Source organism: Agrilus planipennis, unplaced genomic scaffold (genome assembly GCF_000699045.2).
Source record: "Agrilus planipennis isolate EAB-ADULT unplaced genomic scaffold, Apla_2.0 scaffold68, whole genome shotgun sequence".
In the NCBI taxonomy this organism is placed as follows: domain Eukaryota; kingdom Metazoa; phylum Arthropoda; class Insecta; order Coleoptera; family Buprestidae; genus Agrilus; species Agrilus planipennis.
The window spans coordinates 1,180,216-1,198,365 of record NW_020439033.1 but is presented as its reverse complement, the minus strand read 5'-3'; the positions used below and the strand labels follow the sequence as shown (position 1 = coordinate 1,198,365).

Genomic DNA, 18,150 nt, shown 5'->3' with positions numbered 1-18,150 from the left:
AATTAAACAACAATCGGAAAATTTGTGCACAACAATCTTTGTTAATGTTGACTGTATATAATAGATATGTTATACATATGCAGTGGCATTGCGATGAACGATGATAAACACCTTCAAGACGTTGACCTCGACCAATACTGATTATTGTATAATAAATAAATTGTACTGTATGCGAGTACAGAAAATTATTGAGACGCACTGATGGCTCGCAGAAAAACAAAAAGCTTTTTCTCGGCAGCCCCCCGTTTTTTCTTCTGGTGCCGAAGCATCTAGAGGGGGTACGACGGCATAATGACGTTCGTGTTTTAATGTCCCCACTTTGACAAGAATGGCATCGCGACGTCGGGCGCGATTTTATAAAACGTCTTGATTACACGTCCCGGCAATATTGATTACAAATTTGTGAAACGGTTAGCACTCATATCTATATATCTGTATACTTATGAATATATAAACCTGAGGGTTGCCGTTTGCCGCTGCTACAGAAGTGTCATTTACTTAATTGTTTTTATTTTTACCGTGGTTAGTGTTTTTTTCCGAGTCAGTCACAATGCAGTTCACCTTTCTCACAAAAAATGCACGTAAGTCTTTTTCAGTTTGTTTATTGAGTAAATTAAATAATAAAATAATATTAANAAACTTGAACTTAGAGAAGGACGATACGCCAAAGGTTCGATAATTTGACATCAACCCATCATTGACAATTTAAAATGAGTTATAAAAGCCAAAGTTCAATATCATATTATTAAACTCAACGGCTTCCAAACACAGAAAAAAAATATGTATTTAACCTTTTATAGGAAATTATTTTTCTAAAACAAGTATAAATCAATTTTGTTTTTGTATTGGGTAGCCGCACTAGGATATTTGATTATAATGTAAAGAAAACATATCACTTGTCAATATCATAAGCGGTGATCATTTTACACAATTATTTTAAAATTATTACATGAAATATTTCCCTTGAAATAGCGTTTTGCGTAATTTAGCCCTGATAAACTGACAAATTTAAATGTATGTGTAACGAAATTTTATGAAGATCCAGGAACGTATAAAATAGTTAAACAAATAATGTTTCAATATACGACATTCTACTCAGTGTAATGTAAGAAAAAAGATATTTTTGAAAAATAACGACACAGCGTACTTTTATAAATAATCTTAATGTGTTATTCAAATATTTAAACAGATATTTATCTCTTTAATAACAATGTTCAATGTAACAGATTGCTATACATGCGTTGTAAATGTAGGCATTGCAAATTCGATATAATTTACCTCCGTTAAATAAATGTTTTCATCACTAGTTAGGTGCAACGTTTAGAGATTTCAATGATGGCACAAGCGACAAACAGAAATTTCTTTGTAAATTTTCCTTTACCGTTGAACGTATTCTCTTAAAATTAAATATTGGCGTATCCTCCCAGGAGAGGCAAAGAAATAATTTTTCATTCGCGTAAGTTATAGCGCCAAAAATGCTTCATTAGTTTAATGACAACGAACCCGCGCTCTGTGATTGAATGTTAATCAATTTTATTAAACGAAATACTACAATCGAAGCCTTGTAAAAGTTGGCTTATTCATTTGTCCGCATGTGGCTTCGTACATTTTAATTATTTAAAACGTAGGTATTGTTATTTTTGATGTTTGCGACCTTTATTTAAAGGAAATACATAATAAGTAAATGTTTGTAATATGTATACAATTGTACCATGTATTTTCAATGAAATTATTTTAGAAAAGTATTATATTGGGTACTAATTTTACTGTAATATGTACATTTTTTACATAAAAATTACAATACTGCATTCAATTCAGTCATATTGTTTTTTAAAGTTACAGCACCAGCATATTAATTTTTATATACAATTGGATTTCTTAATAACATCAAATGACATATTTTTACAGTGCATATCACGATAGGTTCTAGTTCTTTTTACATTACAATTGTATCAATTATCAACTTTTACTATTTATTTCTTCAGTTTATAAATTTTTGTACTTCCGCAACCTCCCGTCGCGTCGCATCGTCGACAAACTCTAATTTTCTTCCAACAGTCACGATGGGACTCAAATGGCTTATTATTTATAAGCTTTTAATACTACTAAACACCACAATAAAACCAACAATCATAGAATTACATACAAATATCATATTCAAATAGGTATATCAGTGGAATTAACAGCAATGTCATAATTTGTAACACTTGTACTTATGGAAGAATTACGAATTTGTACATGTCGTTTCTACAAATGTATGTGCCGAAGTCAAACAGTCATACCGTCATATAGAAATAAACTATTGATATTTTGGAAACTTTTTCTTATACTTTCGTTACCTCTCCTTTGCTCAACAATGATTTCAGATTCTTCTGAGCTAGTTATGGTGAAACATTTATTATTACTCCTAAAGCAAACCGACATTTCGCCTTAAATTGTGAAGATAGCTTTCTAAGTTATACGACATTGGTTTGGTTTTGGAATAACAATACACGTTTTCACACTCAAATTCTTCATTCAATCTTTCTTACTCATAAAAACAAATAAATACGAGGTATCAGTATTAAAGGTCGCCCTAAGACTAGAAAATACGATATTCTCTATATAATTTTGAAAAAATGATGAAAATTCGAGTCGTGTCTCGTTCCTGTATTGTTCTCGCATAAGTAATCTTGATACTGCTTTAATTTGTTTGTTTTACTAATTTGTTAATAACGTTTTGCATTGAAATCTTTTTTAATTTTTACCCTGACGGTAAAATAATACTGCCCGAAACATTTTCTTTAGTTTTTTAATTGCTATCAATGTTTTTCGATGTAGTACAATAAAAATTATCAGTATAATTAAGTTGGTACAAATATTGTAGTTTTTCATAATGTGTAGTGCTCGATTTACAGATAAATTTAAAAGAAAATCGAAAGAGGTAATAATAAACATTTAGGAACATGATTTTACTTTTAGTACGAAAGCTAAACAACTTATTTTGCAATCTTTTAATTTAAATGTTTATTAGGCAGTCGAGACTGCATTAACCTTCCTTTATAAGTATATGTAAATAATATCGCACCAATTAGGAAGAAAGTTACTACTCAATTAGAATTATGTTCATCTGGTTTTCTAATACGACCATTTGAAGATTTTTGAGTACAGAAATAGTGATGTGATTCTTAGGGTTAGAATTAAATTGCGAAAACCGTCTGTTATTAGTATTAGCCAGTCATTAAAAATATGTGCAAACCGAAATAACTAACTGAGTTTCGATTTTACATAAAGTTCGGTTATTATGCATATATGTGAAGACTTCTGAATATCCATCCAGCAAATTAAACCAAGAAGAAAAGAAGGAAATAAACATAAACACTAGTGATACACCGTCAGGTTCGAAAACTGCTACTCGGAAAAAGCTTTTAAAAATAAAAATTGATAATTATTATCAAGTTTTTAATTACGTATAAGTTAGTCTTTTTCCGTGACACATCCTACCTGCTTTGATTAGTACTCATTTAAAATGGGAAATTTGCAATTTCCATTTGAAAAAACAGATCAATTAGAATCTGGAAATTCCATTACAGCGCGACAATTTTTAAATAATTAGATTTTTCTATTTATGAATCCTGTAATTTTTAATTAACTTCACACAGCAATTAACATAAAATTTTATAACATCTGCCTGTAAAATTCCAATAACTGTTCCGATTTGTTTTTGGCATGAAAAAACGAATAGAAAAGGGTTATTATGTATGTATATAACAGACTTAAATCCCTTTCTAAATAAATTTATTTATTTATTGATTGATTAGATAGGTCTGCTAAAATGGGAAATTTTAAATAACTGTATTTAAAACAGTGCACACAACTGTTTTTTTGCCAATTTAAATGATGGATGATGTTAAATATACTTAAAAATNTATGGGTTTTATTATAGAAATGACAGGTAAATTGTTCACACTTTTCTGTCAATTGCTTATGTACGTATTGCTAGGAAATTGTTTGGTTCTAGAAATTGCGTATATTCCCTGCGTACTTATTTGTTTATTTTATGGCTACTTTAGTCTTCAAAATTGTAAACAAACAAGACATTACTTACTAGTACGTAACCATTAAGTGTAATCGTGAATACCTAACTAGAAGGGATTTTAAAACCTCATCATACAAAAAATAGTAGTAAATGTGGTCATTAACAGTATGCATAAACTAAAGCTCATTTATCTTTCACTTAAACTGTCCAATAGTTATTAATTTTAAATAAACAAAGACATTTTAGTCGGTACACATAACAATTTGAAACGTACATTCATTAAAGTTACTTACGTATCAAACGTTTTAAATCGGTTTTAATTTTTACCGTTAATAGGTTGGTATGAAAAGCTTGCGCTTTTATTAGTGCAACGTTGTTTAGCGCAAAAACCTTCGGCAATTGGACAAGGTTGATGAGGCAACTTACGTATGAATACATACATATAATACTGTTGTAGTTAAACTTGAACTTAGAGAAGGACGATACGCCAAAGGTTCGATAATTTGACATCAACCCATCATTGACAATTTAAAATGAGTTATAAAAGCCAAAGTTCAATATCATATTATTAAACTCAACGGCTTCCAAACACAGAAAAAAAATATGTATTTAACCTTTTATAGGAAATTATTTTTCTAAAACAAGTATAAATCAATTTTGTTTTTGTATTGGGTAGCCGCACTAGGATATTTGATTATAATGTAAAGAAAACATATCACTTGTCAATATCATAAGCGGTGATCATTTTACACAATTATTTTAAAATTATTACATGAAATATTTCCCTTGAAATAGCGTTTTGCGTAATTTAGCCCTGATAAACTGACAAATTTAAATGTTGAGGCAGATTGAGAGTTATAACGCGCCACACCTGTAATAAGTACAAAATAAGCAATAAAACTTATAGTGTCGTGGATGAAAAAATTATTTATCAAAATCATAAATAAATGAAAAACTACGCAAACTCTTCTCCTTATACGAAATCGAATGATGTTTTTGCTACTGTGCTGGTAGTAAATAATTTTCTTTCAAGAGGCTAGAACCGGAATTTATAGAAATTAGAAATGAAGAGCAAATTCAGGAACATGAAATTTAAGCTAAATTATCGTTTGCATCGCCCGGTATATTTATGAAGTGAACATCAAGGCAAATGACTACGAAAACAGTATTTTAAATAACAAATTATTACCAAATCGCGTAAAACAGGAGTCATTGGTTGACCAAGTGGAAGATTATATTCACGTGATTTTAATAAAATTAATTCGGCTGAGCCGTTTAAAAACTGGGTCATTAATAAAAAGGTATTTTCCACAATCTCTCTTGTCCTTTATTGCCGCAAATATATACGTATATGAAACTCATTTTACTCCTGCAAAATAAATAATTTCATGGCTGCTGTCAATGTTATCAACCGGTTCGGTTGGTTGAAAATAATTAGCGGGTGTAAACTAACAATAAATTAGTATAAATCAATCGATTTTGTCACGTTTGGGAAAACCCCGCTACGTAAAAATGATGTGAAAAACAACAGACCTTTAAATAGATGAAGTTTTTAACAAGAAAATTATGATTCTCTCTCCCAATTCCACATTATAATAATTTCAATTTTTCAATTTTAAATTAGACATTTATTTGCCGATTTTGTTGAATTGACTAATTCACTGCTTCACCTCTATTTCTGAACAGAAATATAATCTAGTTCTACCACTAACTAGCTCTTCTTGTCCGACATAAGAAGGTCTAATAGTCTAATATTTTGGTCATTTTTTACATTAGTTGACATTGGAATTGAGACATGAAGTTTAGTCAGGTAGGTAGTACTCACCAAGTAGAATCGTGTGGTAGCATTAATTCCGTGCGGAAACCAATGTAGCTTGAGATACAGGCTCCTAAAGTTATTTAATCGCAGGAAATTTCGATTGGTACGGCCCTGGCTGCAGCCCTTCGTCAGCTGTTCTCGCCAAATATGCATTGATGNACAGACTTAAATCCCTTTCTAAATAAATTTATTTATTTATTGATTGATTAGATAGGTCTGCTAAAATGGGAAATTTTAAATAACTGTATTTAAAACAGTGCACACAACTGTTTTTTTGCCAATTTAAATGATGGATGATGTATGGGTTTTATTATAGAAATGACAGGTAAATTGTTCACACTTTTCTGTCAATTGCTTATGTACGTATTGCTAGGAAATTGTTTGGTTCTAGAAATTGCGTATATTCCCTGCGTACTTATTTGTTTATTTTATGGCTACTTTAGTCTTCAAAATTGTAAACAAACAAGACATTACTTACTAGTACGTAACCATTAAGTGTAATCGTGAATACCTAACTAGAAGGGATTTTAAAACCTCATCATACAAAAAATAGTAGTAAATGTGGTCATTAACAGTATGCATAAACTAAAGCTCATTTATCTTTCACTTAAACTGTCCAATAGTTATTAATTTTAAATAAACAAAGACATTTTAGTCGGTACACATAACAATTTGAAACGTACATTCATTAAAGTTACTTACGTATCAAACGTTTTAAATCGGTTTTAATTTTTACCGTTAATAGGTTGGTATGAAAAGCTTGCGCTTTTATTAGTGCAACGTTGTTTAGCGCAAAAACCTTCGGCAATTGGACAAGGTTGATGAGGCAACTTACGTATGAATACATACATATAATACTGTTGTAGTTAAACTTGAACTTAGAGAAGGACGATACGCCAAAGGTTCGATAATTTGACATCAACCCATCATTGACAATTTAAAATGAGTTATAAAAGCCAAAGTTCAATATCATATTATTAAACTCAACGGCTTCCAAACACAGAAAAAAAATATGTATTTAACCTTTTATAGGAAATTATTTTTCTAAAACAAGTATAAATCAATTTTGTTTTTGTATTGGGTAGCCGCACTAGGATATTTGATTATAATGTAAAGAAAACATATCACTTGTCAATATCATAAGCGGTGATCATTTTACACAATTATTTTAAAATTATTACATGAAATATTTCCCTTGAAATAGCGTTTTGCGTAATTTAGCCCTGATAAACTGACAAATTTAAATGTTGAGGCAGATTGAGAGTTATAACGCGCCACACCTGTAATAAGTACAAAATAAGCAATAAAACTTATAGTGTCGTGGATGAAAAAATTATTTATCAAAATCATAAATAAATGAAAAACTACGCAAACTCTTCTCCTTATACGAAATCGAATGATGTTTTTGCTACTGTGCTGGTAGTAAATAATTTTCTTTCAAGAGGCTAGAACCGGAATTTATAGAAATTAGAAATGAAGAGCAAATTCAGGAACATGAAATTTAAGCTAAATTATCGTTTGCATCGCCCGGTATATTTATGAAGTGAACATCAAGGCAAATGACTACGAAAACAGTATTTTAAATAACAAATTATTACCAAATCGCGTAAAACAGGAGTCATTGGTTGACCAAGTGGAAGATTATATTCACGTGATTTTAATAAAATTAATTCGGCTGAGCCGTTTAAAAACTGGGTCATTAATAAAAAGGTATTTTCCACAATCTCTCTTGTCCTTTATTGCCGCAAATATATACGTATATGAAACTCATTTTACTCCTGCAAAATAAATAATTTCATGGCTGCTGTCAATGTTATCAACCGGTTCGGTTGGTTGAAAATAATTAGCGGGTGTAAACTAACAATAAATTAGTATAAATCAATCGATTTTGTCACGTTTGGGAAAACCCCGCTACGTAAAAATGATGTGAAAAACAACAGACCTTTAAATAGATGAAGTTTTTAACAAGAAAATTATGATTCTCTCTCCCAATTCCACATTATAATAATTTCAATTTTTCAATTTTAAATTAGACATTTATTTGCCGATTTTGTTGAATTGACTAATTCACTGCTTCACCTCTATTTCTGAACAGAAATATAATCTAGTTCTACCACTAACTAGCTCTTCTTGTCCGACATAAGAAGGTCTAATAGTCTAATATTTTGGTCATTTTTTACATTAGTTGACATTGGAATTGAGACATGAAGTTTAGTCAGGTAGGTAGTACTCACCAAGTAGAATCGTGTGGTAGCATTAATTCCGTGCGGAAACCAATGTAGCTTGAGATACAGGCTCCTAAAGTTATTTAATCGGAGGAAATTTCGATTGGTACGGCCCTGGCTGCAGCCCTTCGTCAGCTGTTCTCGCCAAATATGCATTGATGACGTCATTGTTTAGTTAGGTAGATGTATGACAGACTCGAGTTTGTTTAATGCCCCTGCCCGCCGAAGGCGGGCTGATACATTAGAATAATGTTAGGAAGATATGTTTTAGGACAAACGATGTTTGGCGGGAACAGCTGACGGAAGGCTGAAGCCAGGGCCGTACCTACCGGAATTTCCTCCGATTAAGAAAACTTTAAGGGCCTGTATCTCACTCACATTGATTTTTAAACAAATAATAAACAAAATTCTAGTAAACACTACTACACTACTTTACTTGGTGAGTACTACCTACCTCACTAAACTTCATGTCTCAATTCGAATGTCAACTAATGTAAAAAATTACCAATATTTCTTATCAATGATATTTTTAACGTCTTTGTACAACATCAAATCTATACCGTTCCTTTTCTAAAGCGCGCATCGTCCACATTTCACTTTTAATTTCGAATTTTTAAATTAATCGATCAAACACAGTGAACATGTCATAGCTAACATTGAATGAACAATTAACGAAAGATTCAGCTTTTTGTGGAATTTCGGTTGTTATAGTGTTTGCTACGGAAAATAGAATATAATAATTATGTCAGGCAATCCGCAATAATGTTAGGTACTGTACACTGTACAATGAGTGGTGGAACAGAAGATTATTATCTTACCATTGGTGTTATTAAACAAATATCACGATATCTATAATATTAACACAGCAAGAAAAACTACTCAACTGAAAAAACGCATACTTGCATCATGTCTCTCGAATAGGTATCTGTCTGTTGTTATTAATATTATTTATTGTCAATCGTAATGAAATACATACATATGTATACAGATATAAAATGATAACCAGTCATTAAGTGAACATTTTTCTAAAAATCCCCTTATTTAGATAATCATATTTGTTGCCATTTCAACTAAGATTTATCTATAATTTTTTCATTCAAACCAACAATTTAACGTTTTAAGTACCATAAATGTAAGGTTGATTATGAAGTACGTAAGCGTCCAACATTCACATTATTTTCCATATTTTTAAAAATAAATCGCAAATCATTGGGTATAACATTGAATAGGTACTTTTAAAATTAAAAAATTATTCCGGAACGACTCTCGATAAGATCACAAATAGATTGATTTACTTCCTTGTTTACATTTATTACAAGCAATCTTTCTGTTCTTACCTTCATCGATTGCAAGAATTATTGCGAAATTCTCTAATAGTTTGTGTTTTTATTTGTTAAGCATTCTTCCTAAAAGTTTTGTAATAAACATTTCTTATTACAATCGGAGATGTTTGCTTGTCCATAATACTTTTAATTATGGTAAATTACCTATTTCCCAGATAATTAATTTGTCCTTACATACATCACCATCTTCCTTGGATAAAACATTTTTTATTATGTCATATATTTCTATATCTATTAACTTGTAGGCACTTGCTTGAGAATAATAATAATTTTTTAGATTGGTAAGACACCTTTTCAGGCATGAAGGGCTAGTCAGAGACATATTAGAAGTAGAAAGAGGAGTAACAGATTTAGACTTAAATTAGATTACTGTTCACAAATAGTTAAGGATGAGGGATGCCGTAGTTCTAGGAAAATGTGAAAATTATCTCAGAATAGGAAAGAGTGGAGGCGCGTGTGAACCCCGTGTCACGACTGAAGACCCTATGATGATGACGTATAGTTATAATAATAAAAATATTTAAAACAACGGGTATTATGATTATATTAGAGCAAAATACTATAAATAGTTAAAAATTTACACCGGTGTATGCAAGCAGTTATTGTGCAGCCTTTTACATAAACATTGCTGATTCTTTGGCATGAATTCAGTAACCTTTCCTTTCTAGTAGTCGGCATCCTCGCACATTTCTTCGCTGTCCAAAGTGACAACCAACTTGACCGACGTACATTAAATATCTTGGCCAAGGTGAAGCTGACGATCAAAAAGTCGCACTCTCATGACAAACTGATTTTAATTTCTTGTTCCGTCTTATGCAATAACTTTTCTTCTATCCGAAACGAATTCTTAATGTATCTTTTTTATATTTACCACCATGCATTTCTTTTTTTAATATATTTGATATATTTTAAGCATTCCCAAAGTTAAAGCACACATAGATAAATTATATGAGGTATATGCTTTCAGTAACTACTTGTATGATAATATCACAATTTTATTGGAAACACTTAAGGCACTCGGTATATCTATCTATACAGATGTAAAGCATTTTCTTTTTCAGGATATCTGTTCATTACGTCGTTGGGAATGGCGTTAGGAATGGCATCGTGCTTTATATATTTTTTGGACCCGCTTAAAGTTCTGATAAACAAGGTAATGCCACATAATCCTTCGCATCATTTGATTTTATCAAGATTTCCCATCATACACGATATCATGTAAAAAAATCATTGCATTGGTCCCCCAAGAAATGATTATACACTTCGGTATCTACTTTTGGTCATGAGGAAAGAACCACGATGAACTTTTTCGATATTTTTTACCTTTCTCGACATACGCAGACACATATACATGAAAAATTTGAACTTTTTAGCGCAAAAATTTCACAAAAATCCTTATGATGAGCGTTTTATCGGGTTGTTCGGAAAGTCATTTCTTTTTTTCCCGACAGAGGATTTAATTGTATTCTTTTGCACCCAACTTCACATTTAAGCCGTATAATTTTTATATGCTTTGAGAGCTCATATAGCAAGGCTTGTGTGTGAAAAATTCCAATTAATACTACGCAGTAGTTTTTGGTTGATGCTCTTTTAAATATGGAGAGCGATAAGCAGCATTTTCGACATATCTTACTGTTTTACTACAGAAAGGGTAAAAATGCTGTTCAAGTCAGAAAGAAATTGACTGATGTATAAGGAGAAGATGTGTTGACAGTACGCCAGTGCCAGAACTGGTTCGCTAAATTTCGATCCGGCAATTTTGATGTCGGATATGCACCACGTTTGGGAAGGCCGGTTGAAGCTGATAAAGACGCGATAAAGGCATTAGTTGATGTGAACCGGCGAATAACAACACGTGAGATCGGAATGAGGTTAAATTTATCAAATTCAATAGTTTATGACCACTTGAAAGGCCTGGGATTATCCTCGAAGCTCGATGTATGGGTTCCCCATGTTCTCAGAGAAAAATCAACAACGTCAAACGCAAGAGGTCATGGAGCAAAAAAGATGAACCGGCTCAAACCATTTCCAAAGCCGATATTCACCAAAAAAAGGTGATACAGTTTGTTTGGTGGGATTTTAAAGGAATCGTTTTTTTTGAGCTTTTACCGGATAACACAACGATTAATTCGGAAGTCTACTGTCATCAGCTGGACAAACTGAATGATGCAATCAACAGAAAAGGTCAGAACTAATCAACAGGAAAGGTGTAGTGTTTCACCAAGACAACGCGAGACCTCACACAAGTTTGGTCACTCGCCAAAAGCTTTTACAGCTTGAATGGGATACAATGCTACACCCACCATATTCTCCAGACCTGGCACCATCGGATTATTATTTGTTCCGGTCACTTCAAAATTTTTTAGACGGTAAAACCTTCACCTCAAATGAATAAGTCAAAAACCTCCTCGATCAGTTTTTTGCTAGCAAAGAGCAAAAATTTTATGAGCGTGGAATTATGCTACTACCAGAAAGATGGCAAAAGGTGTTGGACCAGAACGGTCAATATATAATTTAATAAAGTATTTGTTTATTATACGAAAACTGTCTTTCATTTCCACAAAAAAAAACGAAATGACTTTCCGAACAACCCGATAGATGCCGCAACCTACGACCTGTGCAAACACTACTTCTGAATTTCCATCAAGTGTAAATATATACTAATCCATTAATCTACATACGTCTCCCTTTAATTGCTTCAGGTTACTTCTCTATCACCCGGATCGTTGGCATTCTCTTTATGGAGTAACCCCCCGTATGACATTTTTGCGAAAGCTTACATCTACCATGTCACAAATGCAGAGGCGTTTTTGAGTGGAAAAGAAAAACTGCGATTGGAAGAAAAGGGGCCTTATGTATACAAGTAGGTTACTCTTTTTTTTACTTTGGTATGTCCAGGTAAACCACTTACGAGAAATATAATTTGCTACTTATGACAGTTATTCACTAAATCTCAAAATGAAACAGTGGTTTCTCTGGTTTTTTTTTGCTCACAAATTTTGGCACTGTTGCGGATTTTGCGGTCAATGGTAACAGATGGAAAACGTTATAAAGAAATAATATTAACATATAATTCGATAATTATGCAAATTGATACATAAACATAACGAGAATTTTTAGAGACTCCTTTCTGCTTCCATTCTACTGTTGTTTGATCGGATATTAAAACATTTAATGAATAAAACATTAATTTCAGTCTTAAATTACGACGTTTTTTTTAATTTTAGGGAAAGCATCCACAACACACAACCGAAATTCAACGATAACGGAACACTGACATTTATTCCCGTTCGTTATTTAGAATTTATTCCTGAACTTTCGGTCGCCGATCCCAAAACTGAAATGATCGTGTGCCCCAATATACCACTGTTGGTAAGTTTTCAATACAATCAATATTTCACACTTTAGAAACCCTTCGATAAGTATCTACAATACATATTTCCTCATTCAGTTATAGTATTATTGACTTGTTTGAGGTTTACACATTTTTATGTTTGAATATTTATAAAGCGGAACCTTCAAGATTCCGTGTGGTTAAACTAACCAAAACAAAGAACGCTCTTCATCATAAACGAATGCATTTTTATCAAAGCAGTACCATGTAAGGTCTGTTGGTTTAACGATGAACCGCTCCCTATCCTGTATGAAATTGCATTAATAAATGTACTATTGATAACGAAAATCTGAACGACAGGATGCTTAGGTTTTGTCGTGATGGCGGCTTAAATGATGTGATCCACAACTCATGTTCTCTGTTAATATAAACATAAACAATTAGTACTATACATCAGAGCCGGGCAAACTTTAACTTCGCAGGAGCCGCTACATGAGGTTAGTTTGAGTCACTCCATACCCTTCAATGAGTACGAGAGAGTAAGCAGTAATGAATAATTTTGTTTTGTCTTTTTCTTCTCCCTTCCACTCCCATATCAAGCCCCTTCATCCCGTAGACGAGCGAAGCCACTCTCCCAACTTAAATAATACCTACGAAAATTGTCGTTACTACGTTCGCAAAACTATTGGGTTTGGCTATGGAAGAGGGGACTCATCTACGAAATGGAAGGGATAAGAAAAGGAAAGAATCATCTCACTCGCACTCGCAGGATCAATGAGGAGCTACTTGGTTAACCTTGAGGATCACTCAGGATGCAAAAGATCCCAGTTTGCCCGGCTCTGCTATACGTTACATATATACATTATATCAGAACTAACAACTTGCATTTCCGTGGGAGTTTGTTAGTATAAAAGGGGCAATCCATAAAATACCTAGCACAAATCGGGGGGAAGAGTGTTCCATGCATGCGAAGAATATATGTTTCTTCTTGAAAATTTTATAATTGATTGTTTAGTTGACGAGGTCATAATTGCACTTGACTGCTTTTAAGTTGTTTTAAAAATGGCATAATTTTCACACTTAAATTGTTTTTTGCATGCACAAAGCGTTGGAAGAGCGTAAACATGTAGAAAATGTGTAAACAGAATAACAAATTTTCGGGAAACAGTTGTTCAAATAACCCATTTAGTTGTACGTTAGACATTTACATAAAATAATTTCATAAATCATATTTACCAAGTTGTCTAGTACTAAGAAAACGAAAAAGTTAGTGGTCGGTTAGTGACGATTTTTTACAATTTCTGTGTTTACTCTTTAATGTGTCGGACTGCGTTAAATTATTACATTAGCGTCATACAATCCCCACGAATTTAACTGTTGCAGACTTTTATGCAAATGTAAATACATATTTCGCTAAAAATTTGCATAAACAATTAAAAACATCTCAGAAATGGTGATGCTAAAAATTTTTTTTGTTACAGTCGTTCTATTCCTTCTTAAAGTTCTTGAACGTTACACTTATTAAAAAAAAACAATGATCATTAATCACCGAATGCTGAATACTTTGGCCATTAATAATAACAATCGGTCAGCGATTTTTTTTAATTAACAGAGTTGCTTGACGTTACAATAATAAATCATTATTATGAACTAGTAGCAATGTTATTTCATTTATTGCATTTACAAAAACCACGAAAATGACAAAAACTTCCCAAAAAGAAATATGGTCCAGTCATATACCTATCAAAATTTCCATAAAGACATATTTAAAAGGAATGTGTTTCTATTTGCTAATAGTATTCTAAACCATTTTCAGAATAGAAATTCGATTGTTTTGCTATATGTAAACCTATAGTACCTAGAAAGGTTGCGAAAATAATGTAAATAATTTACATTATCCATTGCTTTTGTAACGAGTAATGGAAATATTTCCATGAACCATTACTTTTTTCATAAACAACGGAAACTACTGAATGGTGAATGTTAATTTTTTATTACACTGTGCAAAAGTAAAATATATATATTTGCAAGTCTGATGGTACCTATAATCTTAAACTAGTTAAAAATTAGTACACTATCTTTATAAAATCAAAATCTGCTGCATATTTCCATATTTGCCGGCCACTTTAGTTTTAATCAGCCATAAAATTGATTGATATTGACATTAAATGATGTTAAAGGCATTGCCGGGAGATTCGCGAATATTTTAGTAGATAAACAGCAGAAGAACCAGTTTGTCTATGACCATAAAGACTTTCAATGTTCTTAAATTATGGCAAAAAAATTATGGATAATATTTTTTAATGACACAAAAACAAGCAAGAATTTATCATATTTCGTTCTACGAAAAAGTCGCAGTTTTATTGCCACAACTTGGCTCTTTTTTCAAAGTTTAAGGCAGTCGCAAGGCAATATGCCGATAAATGTGTAGATTATCACAACTAATATTATTCGTTCATAAAATTATAAAGAGTAACCCTGACTCTATAAAAAATTAATTGTCGTTAATGTTAACGATTTAGTTTTACGCATTCATTTATTATAATTACCATTATTATTCAATTACATAATATAATATGTGGATGACGAAGGTACTGTTAATATTCATTTGTCATGCAATACATATACTCGTCTTCATTATTTATTTCTTTTTCCTTGCTATCAATTATTATGATAAAACAAAAATTAAAATTTAAATTTAATCCTTCATGCATATGTACTACTTATTCAAAAACAAAGGAAAACAAATCTTAATTAATGCATGCCTTAAGGATTCTAACGATAAATATCATATTTTTAAGAAATACATATATTTCGGCAGTATTTGTTTTATCAGTCGGTAAAGTTAAAAGGATAGGTCAGAGATCAGTAATTTACATTTATATAAAATTTTAGAAAAAAATCAATTGAATGTGCGATTTGATAATTGCGAAACATTGTAATAACAAAACAGTCAGGAATTTGTTTTTTACACCCACATTTTATTGGGTTGTTCGGAAAGTCATTTCGTTTTTTCCCGACAGAGGATTTAATTGTATTCTTTTGCACCCAACTTCACATTTAAGCCGTATAATTTTTATATGCTTTGAGAGCTCATATAGCAAGGCTTGTGTGTGAAAAATTCCAATTAATTCTACGTAGTAGTTTTTGGTTGGTGCCCTTTTAAATATGGAGAGCGATAAGCAGCATTTTCGACATATCTTACTGTTTTACTACAGAAAGGGTAAAAATGCTGTTCAAGCCAGAAAGAAATTGACTGATGTGTATGGAGAAGGTGTGTTGACAGTACGCCAGTGCCAGAACTGGTTCGCTAAATTTCGATCCGGCAATTTTGATGTCGAAGATGCACCACGTTCGGGAAAGCCGGTTGAAGCTGATAAAGACGCGATAAAGGCATTAGTTGATGTGAACCGGCGAATAACAACACGTGAGATCGGATTGAGGTTAAATTTATCAAATTCAACAGTTTATGACCACTTGAAAGGCCTGGGATTATCCTCGAAGCTCGATGTATGGGTTCCCCATGTTCTCACAGAGAGAAATCTGTGTCGCCGCATTGACGTCTGCGATTCGCTTCTCAAACGTCACGAAAATGATCCGTTTTTGAAGCGCATCATCACTGGGGACGAAAAATGGGTTGTATACAACAACGTCAAACGCAAGAGGTCATGGAGCAAAAAAGATGAACCGGCTCAAACCATTTCCAAAGCCGATATTCACCAAAAAAAGGTGATGCTATCTGTTTGGTGGGATTTTAAAGGAATCGTTTTTTTTTGAGCTTTTACCGGATAACACAACGATTAATTCGGAAGTCTACTGTCATCAGCTGGACAAACTGAATGATGCACTTCAACAGAAAAGGTCAGAACTAATCAACTGGAAAGGTGTAGTGTTTCACCAAGACAACGCCAGACCTCACACAAGTTTGGTCACTCGCCAAAAGCTTTTACAGCTTGAATGGGATACAATGATACACCCACCATATTCTCCAGACCTGGCACCATCGGATTATTATTTGTTCCGGTGACTCCAAAATTTTTTAGACGGTAAAACCTTCACCTCAAATGAGGAGGTCAAAAACCTCCTCGATCAGTTTTTTGCCAGCAAAGACCAAAGATTTTATGAGCGTGGAATTATGCTGCTACCAGAAAGATGGCAAAAGGTGTTGGACCAGAACGGTCAATATATAATAAAGTATTTGTTTATTATACGAAAACTGTCTTTCATTTTCACAAAAAAAAAACGAAATGACTTTCCGAATAACCATATAGAAAAAGCTCAACAATATTGACCCGACTTTCAGTTGTCGTAGAAGATTACATAGACGACTAAATTAAAAGTTACAAAAAATGATGCCAGTATCTCCACATACAGACGCAATTTTCCATATTGCCATTTTTTGTTGTTATGTTACAAGGTAATTTGATTACACACCAATCTTTGGAAGGAATAAAAATTTAAATGGTACTTCACATTGTCCGAACGAGAATTACCGTAGTAATTTCAATAAATGATTGTGCGTCACATGTAGTGTTAAAATTGAAAATAACATACTTAGTTTTATGGTAATTTTATCAGTAAAACTTACATAAAAATGCGTGTGTAATTTCGAAGTAAAAACAAATTCCTTGATAAAAGTGGTCTTTTACGTAAATGCATATTACAATTCTAATTATTATATCATTTACCCATAGATCGGTAATAACAGTTTATTGGAAAATAATTAGTCTATTTTGAATAATAATGAATTTGTTGAATAACTTATAGGTACCTGTATACTTGTTAATTAATTAAAAATGTCAAAAAATTGGTCTGAGCACATTTTGGTCGGTGCTAATACGACTAACTTCCCATTAGATAATACAGTTATTGTAAAGTACATTCGTTTCTAAAGTTTGAAAAAAACGCGGCACAATAATAAATAACAAACAATGTTTGAGAGTTCGTCATTTTATAAACCCATAAGAAACAGTATTTCGTCTGAGAAAACCGAATTGATAGAGTACTTGCATCAGTCAATTGGTAAATACTATTTTTTATTGTTTATCGATTGTTTATAACAATTCATTTTGTTATAAACAAATTTTTATTATAATATGTTATTATAATATGTTATTCCCTGTCTTGAATAATGATATTTCGTTATTATTGATTCCGTAACTTCATTGTTGTGATTAGATTAGAACGTATTTTAATTAAATTGTTTGTAATTAATTCGTTTTTTTTTTTATAAAAAAAAAACGGCTTGACCGATTTCGTTCAAATTTCTTTCAGATCTTCATTATGATAATATCTTTCGAAAAAATTTTGGTTGAGGGCGATATCTCAATCCGTTCTTGAGATATCGAAAACGAAAAAAATGCTGACATACGAACGTACGTACATACGTACGTACGTACGTACGTACGTAC

At 32.1% G+C, this 18,150-nt stretch overlaps 1 protein-coding gene across 1 annotated transcript in view; it reads left to right on the top strand.

Moving 5' to 3' along the window:
- Positions 1-317: 317 nt before the first annotated feature.
- LOC108732830 (scavenger receptor class B member 1) overlaps positions 318-18,150 on the top strand; it is a 21,233-nt gene continuing 3,400 nt past the window's right edge. The window contains exons 1-4 of the mRNA XM_018463811.1: positions 318-581; positions 10,467-10,558; positions 12,108-12,268; positions 12,633-12,777. Coding sequence (XP_018319313.1) covers positions 551-581; positions 10,467-10,558; positions 12,108-12,268; positions 12,633-12,777 — 429 coding nt within the window. The 5' untranslated portion in view covers positions 318-550. The remainder of the gene's footprint in view (positions 582-10,466; positions 10,559-12,107; positions 12,269-12,632; positions 12,778-18,150) is intronic.